The sequence below is a fragment of the Gobius niger genome, assembly GCF_951799975.1.
Source record: "Gobius niger genome assembly, chromosome: 7".
Classification (NCBI taxonomy): domain Eukaryota; kingdom Metazoa; phylum Chordata; class Actinopteri; order Gobiiformes; family Gobiidae; genus Gobius; species Gobius niger.
Window position 1 is genome coordinate 32788408 of NC_136858.1, and position 11435 is coordinate 32799842.

General features: G+C 39.4%; 1 protein-coding gene across 1 annotated transcript in view; it reads right to left on the reverse strand.

Annotated features, from left to right (window-relative positions):
- Positions 1-7570, reverse strand: part of rhoq (ras homolog family member Q) — a 43538-nt gene extending 35968 nt beyond the window's left edge. The window contains exons 1-2 of the mRNA XM_079560617.1: positions 7233-7570; positions 6863-6921 (exon numbers count right to left, since the gene is read on the reverse strand). Coding sequence (XP_079416743.1) covers positions 6863-6921; positions 7233-7374 — 201 coding nt within the window. The 5' untranslated portion in view covers positions 7375-7570. The remainder of the gene's footprint in view (positions 1-6862; positions 6922-7232) is intronic.
- Positions 7571-11435: the final 3865 nt, after the last annotated feature.

Below are 11435 nucleotides of genomic sequence, written 5' to 3' on the forward strand. Positions count from 1 at the left end.
AAAAAGAGGAATATCTCTGATATAGCTGCCAAATGAAGCAGTATTGTCTTGTTTGTAGTAGTTTATATACATAAGCCAACTTGTCCGAGTTGAGAAGCACAATGGACATGTTTACATTTGCCTCGGCTCGGTCATGTATTGTGCAAACGCTGCAGAATCAGCCATAAGCTTTAGTTCCTCTTTCAATGACTATATTACCGACAATAGAGCCGCGCCATCTGTTCTCTGAAGTCTAAATATTACACTTTTATAGCGGTGTTTGTGGGGTGAGAACGCGCTGAGAGCAGATTTAGTTTTCATGAATGAACAGGAGACTGACCTTCGCGAGCGCAGTTTATGCCTTTGCTCTGAAAGGATCAGGTTTCACATAAGGACTGGGTCTGGCTTCGCTTCTGATTCATTTAGCTTCTGGTGTTTATTCAACGAACTCGAGTTAAAGGGAAGTTATAAAGACCACCGGGAAATGGAGAGTATTGCTTGTTTGTTTTTTGTAGATTAACCTCTTGACTCCCGCCTGAACCGAGAGGATCGTTTTCCTCACGTCATCAGATTTTTTGTCCATCATTTTTTTTGTCGGGTATTCAACTCATTTTTTAAACTTTTTTGTCATTTTTTTGTCAAATTGTTGTATGTGACAAACTGGAGAAAATCCGCTCGGTTCAGGCAGGGGTAAGAGGCTAGCAAGCCCCGCCCACTTTTTGCCTTCTCTCTGCACCTCCGTTGTCTTGACCCTTCCGGTAGGGCGTGACGTCTTTTCATTCCGCGGAGAACGGAATGCTTAGTAGATTGATTGAACGGCCTAAAATCGGCTTTATATTCATGTAAGTGAATTTATCTGGGCTTCTCCAGTCCTGTGTAAACTGATAGTAGAGAAGGGGCGGAGCACAATTGATGGTGGCGCCCACGGGAACTTCAGGAATAAGGTGAATAGGTTTGGACTTGCCAGAGCTACACAGGACGGGATCCGCCGTGCGATCTCAGGGAATATCCACTCACAAACAACTTATTTCAGAAAAGCTTTAGCCCTTTATTACGCCACTGTTCGCTCGTTTGTGGAAAAGCATTTGTCTATATTCCAGCAATGCATGCACGGTCCACGCTTCCAGGAAAACTTTATCTGCGATGGGGACACACACGCCTGAACAGAGAGGATCTTTTTCCTCACGTCATCAGGTTTTTTTTTTCCATCATTTTTTTGTTGGGTATTCAACTAATTTTTGTACCTTTTTTGTAATTTTTTTTGTAATTTTTTGTCACATTTTTGTCACTTTTTCGTACATTTTTTGTCAAATTTGTGTAATTTTTTTGTCAATTTTTTATCAAATTTTTGTCATTTTTTGTCACATTTTGTCACGTTTTAGTCATTTTTTTTGTCATTTTTGTCACATTTTTGTCATTTTTTTGTCACATTTTTATCACATTTTTGTCACATATTTGTAATTTTTTTGACACATTTTAGTAATTTTTTTTGTCATTTTTTTGTCACATTTTTTTCATTTTTTTGGTCAATTTTTGGTCAATTTCTTGTGGCATTTTTGCCACTTTTTCATCAATTTTTCGTCACTTTTTGTCAATGTTTTCTCGCTTTTTTGTCACATTTCCATTCGTCTCAGTTTTGTTTGCTATTTTCACAGTTTTTTCCTGAAGCTTTTGGACTGGGGTAAAGCCAAACTGGAGAAAATGTGCTCGGTTCAGGTGGGAGTTAAGGGGTTAAGGCAAATAGATTAGACTTTAACTGATTCTGGTCCTACTTTTCTAATAATAACTTAGTTTGCTGGGATAATGTCTGTGTGGTAAGTAATCGTTGTTTATAATGTTTTTGTAGTACATTGATCGGCTATAGTTCCATTGCTTTGGTGCGGAGACGAGTGCAGACAGTGTTGCGTAATCATTGGAGGAGTTTCTGTTCTATCACGGCAGCTGGATTACAGAAACTGTAAACCACTATTTCCCCACTGCATAAACCGCCGCTTGGGCCTTGACTTTTTGTGGAACTAAACTGGGTTATTTTCTCTTTTACTTTGCTTAAAAGATGACACAGGTTGAATCAAAACAACCAGCACCACATAAAATGATTCTGCAGGAACACACCGCCTGCTTTCTCCCACACACTCCTCCTATTGGTCATAGTCTGAGTGAAAGTCAGATGGATTTAACCAATCACAGAGAGGTTTGAGGAAGAAGAATCAGTAGAAGAATAATTAGTAGAAGAAGAATCGGAAAAAGAAGAATCATTAGAAGAAGAATCAGAAGAAGAAGAATCATTAGAAGAAGAATCAAAAGAAGAGTCAGAAAAAGAAGAACCAGTAGGAGAAGAATCAGAAGAAGAAGAATCGTTAGAAGAAGAATCAAAAGAAGAAGAATCATTAGAAGAAGAATCAAAAGAAGAGTCAGAAAAAGAAGAACCAGTAGGAGAAGAATCAGAAGAAGAAGAATCGTTAGAAGAAGAATCCGAAGAAGAATCAGTAGAAGAAGAATCAGAAGAAGAATCAGAAAAATCCAAAGAAGAAGAATCAGAAGAATAAAAATTAGTAGAGGAAGAATCAGATGGAGAATCAGTAGAAGAAGAATTAGTAGAAGAAGAATCAGAAGAAGAAGAATCAGTAGAAGAAGAATCAGTAGAAGAAGAATCAGAAAAAGAAGAATCGTTAGAAGAACAATCCGAAGAAGAAGAATCAGAAGAAGAATCAGAAAAATCCAAAGAAGAATCAGTAGAGGAAGATTCAGAAGAAGAAGAGTCAGTAGAGGAAGAATCAGAAGAAGGAGAATCAGTAGAAGAAGAATCAGTAGAAGAAGAATCAGTCGAAGAAGAATCAGATGAAGAATCAGTAGAAGAAGAATCAGTAGAAGAAGAATCAGATGAAGAATCAGTAGAAGAAGAATCAGTAGAAGAAGAATCAGTAGAAGAAGAATCAGTCGAAGAAGAATCAGATGAAGAATCAGTAGAAGAAGAATCAGTAGAAGAAGAATCAGTAGAAGAAGAATCAGATGAAGAATCAGTAGAAGAAGAATCAGTAGAAGAACAATCAGAAGAAGAAGAATTAGTAGAGGAAGAATCAGAAGAAGAACAATCAGTAGAAGAACAATCAGTAGAAGAAGAATCAGTAGAAGAAGAATCAGTCGAAGAAGAGTCAGATGAAGAATCAGTACAAGAAGAATCAGTAGAAGAAGAATCAGTAGAAGAAGAATCAGTCGAAGAAGAATCAGATGAAGAATCAGTAGAAGAAGAATCAGTAGAAGAAGAATCAGTAGAAGCATCAGAAGAAGAATATGAAGAATCAGAAGAAGAATCAGAATCAGAAGAAGGCTTTTGTTACCGAATAAAGGTTGTGTGCATGAATAGTGAAAGGCTAGGGATCATAAAACTGCTAAAAAAAATAATTTTATATGGCTATATCATCCGTCCTTGAATGAGTTTGCAATATAAATAATTAAGATATCATTTTTTACAGATACAATCGAGTCTGTAGACGTATAACCACGATAAAACCCTTGTATGAATCGCTGTGGCTTGGTTTGAAGTACTTTCCTGGGCATCACTGCTTATCTACTCCATAAATGCGTGTGCTGTCATTTGAAGATTATCTATCGAAACAGAATTTGAATATGGGAGGAAAGGGAAAGAAAACCAAGCTATGAGAAATGCCCTGAGCAAACATTGATATTTTTTTCGCGATCAAGAGCCACAGTTGACGTCTGTGCTGAGCAGCTTGTTACCACAACTTACTGATTTAGTCAACACCTCACTCCAGACGGCAGTTTTCCCAAAGGCCCTGAACGCAGCTGTCATTAAGCCACTGCTAAAGAGGAGTGGTCTTGATGCCACAGAAATCAATCATTATCGGCCTATATCAAATCTGGGAGGAAGCTGTGTATGATTAGCTTACAGACTTTCTTCTTGTAAATCCTGTTATGACGATTGAACGTACTTTAATGATAATGGTGTGAGTTGTTTTGATTGTATTTTGTGTTTGTGTCTGATGCTGATATGCATTTTTACTCTGATGACCCAATAATTTACTGTTTTGGATTGAACCTCTTAACTCCCACCTGAACGGATCCCATTTTCTCCAGTTTGGCTTTAGCCTGATCAAAAAGATTCTTGGGGAAAAAGCATCAAAAATGTGACAAAAATTCAACAAAGATGTGACAAAAATTCAACAAAAATGCAACAAAAACTCAACAAAAATTTGACAAAAATGTGACAAAAATGCAACAAAAATGTGACTAAAACTCAACAAAAAGTGACAAAAATTCAACAAAAAGTGACAAAAATGTGACAAAAACTCAACAAAAATGTGACAAAAATTCAACAAAAATGTAACAAAAACTCAACAAAAATGTGACAAAAACTCAACAAAAATGTGACTAAAACTCAACAAAAAGTGACAAAAATTCAACAAAAAGTGACAAAAATGTGACAAAAATTCAACAAAAATTCAACAAAAATGCAACAAAAATTCAACAAAAATGTAACAAAAACTCAACAAAAATGTAACAAAAACTCAACAAAAAGTGACAAAAATTCAACAAAAATGTCACCAAAAAAACAGAAAAAAAAAACATACAAAAGGTGACACAACACAGCAACAATGCGAGGAAAAAGGTCAGTTTTGTGGGTCTTAGCTTTCAAATGAGGTGTTACACAGCCAAAAGAGGACAGAATGCATTTGGTTTAGGCAGGTGGTAAGAGGTTAATGTGGTCCAGCACACACTTCTGCAGCTAAACAGGTCCTCAAACGCTAAGAAGGTTCCTCACTCTATCCCCTTAGTGTCCACTGAGGGAGAGGTGGTTCACACATACAAAGACCTTGATATTTTGCTTGATGACTCCCTGACTTTTAAGCCCCATATAGACTAAATCTGTAACTTAATCTTACGTTGGAGTGATACATACTGTTTGAGTTCAAATGATCATTTGTTGCTCGCTGTTCCATTTGCCCGTGCAGAACTGGGGAAAAGGGCTTTTTTTCACTCTGCTCCTTCGTGGAACATGTTGCAAAAAGACTGGAGAATAACTTAACTTATTTCATTTTTTAACCTCTTACCACCCGCCTAAACCAAATCCATTCTCTCCTCTATGCCATTGTCGTCATTTTTTATTTCCCTTATATGTTTTTGTCACTTTTTTATTACTTTTTTGCGGCTCTTCTGTCACTTTTTTTGCTGGATTTTTGTCTTTTTTCTGCTGAATTTTTGTCAATTTTAGCTGGATTTTTGTCAATTTTTTGCTGGATTTTAGTCTTTTTTTGCTGGATTTTTGTCATTTTTTCTGCTGGATTTTAGTCTTTTTTTGCTGGATTTTTGTCATTTTTTTGCTGGATTTTAGTCATTTTTTTTGCTGGATTTTAGTCTTTTTTTGCTGGATTTTTGTCATTTTTTTGCTGGATTTTAGTCATTTTTTTGCTGGATTTTAGTCTTTTTTTGCTGGATTTGAGTCTTTTTTTGCTGGATTTGAGTCTTTTTTTGGTGGATTTTTGTCATTTTTTTGCTGGATTTTAGTCTTTTTTTTTTTTGCTGGATTTTAGTCTTTTTTTGCTGGATTTTTGTCATTTTTTTGCTGGATTTTAGTCATTTTTTTGCTGGATTTTTGTCTTTTTTTTTGCTGGATTTTAGTCTTTTTTTGCTGAATTTTAGTCTTTTTTTGCTGGATTTGAGTCTTTTTTTGCTGGATTTTTGTATTTTTTCTGCTGGATTTTTGTCAATTTTTGCTGGATTTTTGTCATTTTTTTCTGCTGGATTTTTGTCATTTTTTTGCTGGATTTTGGTCTTTTTTTGCTGGATTTTTGTCATTTTTTCAGATGGATTTTTGGATTTTTGTCATTTTTTTCTGCTGGATTTTTTTCATTTTTTGCTGGATTTTAGTCTTTTTTTGCTGGATTTTTGTCCTTTTTTTTGCTGGATTTTAGCTTTTTTTGTTGCGTTTACATCCTCATTTTCTTCTCGTTTTTTGCCTCTGTTTTGATGAAGCTTTTATTTGGAGAATTAAGGGAGAAAACACGTTCAGGTGGGAGTTAAGAGGTTAAGTCACCACACAGCCCGAATTGACCCGGTGAAATGTCCATTTTCATTTTAGAACAAAAAATGCTGATCTAATCAACACAACCTGTCTAACACACATCTAACACACTGATTCCGTGTAAACAACCGTGTCGCTTTTCACTTTTACAAATCTCAGAACCTCCATTGCGGTTTATTATCATGGAATGCACCAAAAACCCCAGAAATCTCTGTGGTTTCGAAGACCCACAATCCATTCGTTTCCCCCCCCCCCCCCCCTCCCAAATACTGCAGCACTTTCCTATACTTATATTGTTACAGCTACGACATCCAACTCTTGCTGTAGTAGTTCTGATAATAAACGGCAGACTGGGCTTTTCCCCCAAACCCAACACTTCGCTCCCGCTGTGTCGAAAGCATTATCGTACACGCGTGTGTCCCTCCACAGTGTTTCCTTTTGACTCCTGCTGTTTGCTGAATGGCACATTGTAAAGCAAAAAAAGGACCACGCATTGACCGAGCCCCTTTAACAAACCTCTGACATCACTTGTACTGGACATAGTGAGCCCTGTTCCCCCCCGCATAATAGATCTATTGAAAACCTGCTACTAACTCTGTCTTGCACTATACAGATTTCCCCCCCCTTTCTATAGAGCCCAGTGCGGAAACCATCACCTGTTGCAGCTTAGCCCGGGTATGTGGCCTATACTATATTATACATGTGGGGCGTGTGTTAAGCTGGATACATAAACGGTACCACAAGAAGCACATGAGGGAGGGAGAGGGGTGGTGGTGGTGGTGGGATAGAGAGTCCTTGACATGCTTGGAGCGAGGCCAAAGTCAAAAATAATAACGCCCCTACCTGACCAGCTGTGTCGTACAGTCCCAGTAAATACTGCTTTCCTCCAACGTTGACACTCACTGCAACGATATGACAAAGAGGGATGGGGTTTTTTTTTTTAGTTGGGGAGGAATGACAAAAGGGGGGGGCAGCCAGGGTCCCCAAATGTGCAATGGAGAAGGCGAACAAGTGGTTTTCATTATAGCAACAGATGCAAAGCCAAGGCACTTTTTTTTGGAGAGAGGGAGTGCCAGAGCCAGGGGGTCGTATAATGAAGGCAACTATTGAGATGCGTTCAACTTAAGCCTGTACTGTGCATTTCCTCTCAGTTAGTGCTAGTACAATGTGCAGTTCTGTGATTGATACAGCGGGGGATGCCTCGTTGTCCTACCTGCGTAATGGTCAAACACCGTCGGCACATACTCCTCCGGGAAGGCGTCGTTGGCGTAGCTCATGAGCAGACACGTTTTGCCCACCGCGCCGTCCCCCACCACGACGCACTTCAGCATGATCGTACCGGCTCCGTTTGCCATGATGATGATGATGATGATGGTAGTGATAACGTTGCTCTAGTCCCCGAGCCCACCGTCCACATCATCCGCCGCCCCCTGCTGCCGCCCTGCGTTCCCGATCCCGACCGCCCTCTCGTCCTCTTCGCAGCGGGCATCAGCAGCCTCGGAGGCGGGCAGAGGCGCGCGTGGAGTCGGGCTGGAGCTGCTGCATCTCCTCCTCTGAACCGGTTCCCCAAATGTTGACCGCGGGTGGGAGAGTTTCCCTGTCACGGCAGCGCGCACACACACACACACACACACAAAAACGCGCGGCTGCTAAAACGTGGCACGGTTGTTTCTTTTTGTGTTTTGTTTCGGGGCAGGGGAGTAAAAGTCCTACAGTGGCTGCCCCGTGCGTCTGAGCCACACACACACACACACATACACCTCCCGGGCCGCTTCCCTGGCGCACTCTGCCGATCCTGCTCCACACGAGCGGGGAGCGATGCCGGGGGAGGAGGGGCCAGCGTTTCAAAACCAAGGGGCTCGGGATAAAGTGCACGCTCCGCCCGCTGCGCGAGTGGCCAAGAGTGGCTCAACCCCTGTGTGCAGTTGTGTCATTCTGAGACAAAGGGACAGGAAATGTGGGCTACAGCTGACGAGGCGCGCTTCTGCTAATAGTAGTGAAACCGTCAGACTGCGAGGTTTGACAGCCCGACCTTTCTGGGTCTGAGGAAGCAAGTCAAAACACGACAGATTAATGTGAAGTTCCTCACTGCAAAACTTAGCAAGACCTTTTATTTCAGCATTATTTAAATCCACCAGCCAGTCCGGTGGTTCCCAAACTTAAAGGCCCTATATGCTTATGTTGTAGTAGTGGGCCCAGACAGAAGGACAACGCCAATGTTGCCCTCCTTTAGTGTGGGCCAACTCAACCGAGAGGAACCGAGAGGATCTTTTTCCTCACGTCATCATTTTTTTGTTGGGTATTCGACTCATTTTTGTAACTTTTTTGTCATTTTTTTAGTCATTTTTTGTCACATTTTTGTCATTTTTTTTGTCATTTATTGTCACATTTCTGTAATTTTTTCTTCATTTTTTTTATCAGATTTTTTTCACATTTTTGTCATTTTTTGGTCAAATTTTGGTCCTTTTTTGTCACATTTTGCCACATTTCTGTCATTTTTTCGTCAATTTTTTATCAAATATAAAAACTCACATTTTTGACATTTTTCTGTCAAATGTTTATCATATTTTTGTCACATTTTTGTAATTTTTCTTGTCACATTTTTTTCATTTTTTGTACATTTTTTGTACATTTTTTGTCAGTTTTTTTTTCAGTTTTTCGTACATTTTTTAGCAAATTTTGGTCATTTTTGTCACATTTTTGTAATTTTTTTGTCAATTTTTTGTATTTTTTTTGGTCAATTTTTTATCCAATTTTTGTCATTTTTTGTCACATTTTTTTTGTTAATTTTTTATAAATTTTTTAGTCATTTTTTGTCACATTTTTGTATTTTTTTTGTCAAATTTTATCACATTTTTGTCACATTTTTGTAATTTTTTCGTCAATTTTTTGTCCATTTCTTGTGACATTTTTGTGAAATTTTTGCCACTTTTCCATCAATCTTTTCTCACTTTTTTGTCAATCTTTTCTCACTTTTTTGTCACATCTTCATCATTGTTTTCATCTCATTTCTGTCGCTATTTTCTCACCTTTTTTCCAGAAGCTTTTGGACTGGGGTAAAGCCAAACTAGAGAAAATGTGCTCGGTTCAGGTGGGAGTTAAGGTGTTAAAAAGCATTTGTAACAATAAGCACATTTTATTGAATTTCCATGAGAGTGACCCTGAAAGCAGTGAAACATGCTTATAAACTCATCCCCGTGAAGAATTGGGATTAAGAATGAGTTTGGACCACAACCATCAATTAAGGTTAATATGTACTTTATCATCCCTGTAGGGAAATTTGTCCTCTGCATTTGACCCATCCTTCAATGCTGCTGGGGCAACCCATAACTAAGCGTAAAGAAGCCCTAACTGGGGACCTTCTTGCCCTGAAGCACAAGTGCTACCTTAGCCATCCATAAACTCTGTTAAAATACAATTTCCCTGCATGTTTTGTCTGGGTCTGATCTCAGTGGCCGCGTTACATCGGTTGAATTTCAACCTACCATTCAGCGAGCGGGGGAGGCGGGTACTGTAGGTGACGTCAAGCATTTGTGCCAGACTTGATACGAAAGGAAGCTCTTCAATCTGTTCTGGCTCCCAAATGTCCAGAAATTAAAATGGAAGCCTTGGAATGCGCGAGGAATGCACCCAAGGAGTTTTGATAGCTGCTTCACTATCGTCACGACCAAGCGCTACAGCGAAAATCAGATCCAATCGTTCCATAGGAGTTCACCCCTTCCACCTGATAACAGAGCTCAATTGTGAAAGTCCAGACACTTGTATGAAAAGAGTACGAGGGTCTGACATGGACCAGGCAATACCTACAGTTTATTTGACTTTCCAAGTACCACCAAGACCTGACCAGGACAAAAGCAAGTCTAAAGGGTCTACAATAGACCTACATTTGACAAAATTATGCTCAAACTGGGTGTAAAACATGTTTAATGGTGCGTCCACGGCAGGACAGCATCACGATGCAAACCAGGCCTGCTGGTCTCTCATAAGGGGCTTCTATCTCCCTCTAAAATACATGAAAGCCTAAAATTGCAGATGGCCTTGAGTACCAACCGAAGAAGCCCAAGTTCCAGTGTTTGAGAAGCGCTGATTGTAGTCAGCCTATCATCCAGTTCTAGTCCAAGGAATCAGCATTTGACCCATCCTGCTTCAACCATGCCCCTGCCGCGCCAGGAGCATTGGGCGACTAATGTACAGTCGCTATATAGACTCCAGATTTGAGCCATTTTAGAATTTTGGACTAGTTACACCCACAGTCTAAGAACAAGCTGCACAATAAATTGATGAATGAAAGTTTACCTTATTCTAAACATTAAAGCAGTAATAATGGGACATTTTTACTCCAAAACCTGCAGCTATAAGATAAATTGATACAAAAACAGAATCAAATGTACCACCACAGTGTCATCATCAGAAGTCTATGGGAAACAATAATGGAAGAAGAAGTGTCCAAAGTCGTCAGCTGTGTACCAGTCTCCCATTGCTCTTGACATGTTCAACCAAAAGACATTGGTGGGTTAAGTGCAGAGAACAACTTTACATCTAAACTCCTGTGTAAACCTATAGGTCTAAACCTGTTCTTATTCGGAGCAGACTATGAGTGTGATGGATGAAAATGAGCCGCCGCCTCAGCGTGATACAGAGATCTGACCTCTGCTGCGAGCCGGGCAGCTGTGCCCAGTCTCTCTGAATCATGACTCATAACTTTTATCATGAAGTATGTCTGGCTCCTGCACATGGACAGGAATGGACATGTACACACACAAACACACAGATCGCCTTTCCGTCCGTCACTGGACAAATGTTTCTTAAAGAGGCGGCTGGGAATTCGGAGAAGCCGCAGGGAACAACTGCAAGTATTTAAAGTTTTAACGCAGTGTTACAGTAGCACATTTGGCATAGCAGCATTGGGAGTGACCTTCTAATGTTGCAAAGGCAAAGAGATGATTTGTGAGCATTAAAGGAATGATATGTAGGAATTTCAACAAGGTATAAACGATGACTAAACCTTATTTACCTTAAGGGGAGACACTACAGGCAAAACTCATTTTTTTCAGTTTTCAGGTTTTGGGCCAAATTGGTCTCTGAACATACAAGCTTTCACCCGGAAACAGAAAATATGACTAATCTTCACAATAACATGTTTAAATATTGCGCTGATTCAGTGTTTGCCCATAGACTTATATGGGACAATGCAATTTCAAGGGCCTTTTTCTCAAAACACTTTTTTTCTGTCATTGTGGCGACACTATGTCCAAGTCAGTAGGACCTAAAGACTTCAAATTTTCCAGCCTTGGACTGAACAATATTTGGAAGATTTTTTCAGAGGGATTTTTTATTATTTAATCCCTAGTCCCATTTATTGAGTTTTGAATGTCAAAAAATAAGGTGAAAATTATTTTTTACAAAACAATAAATC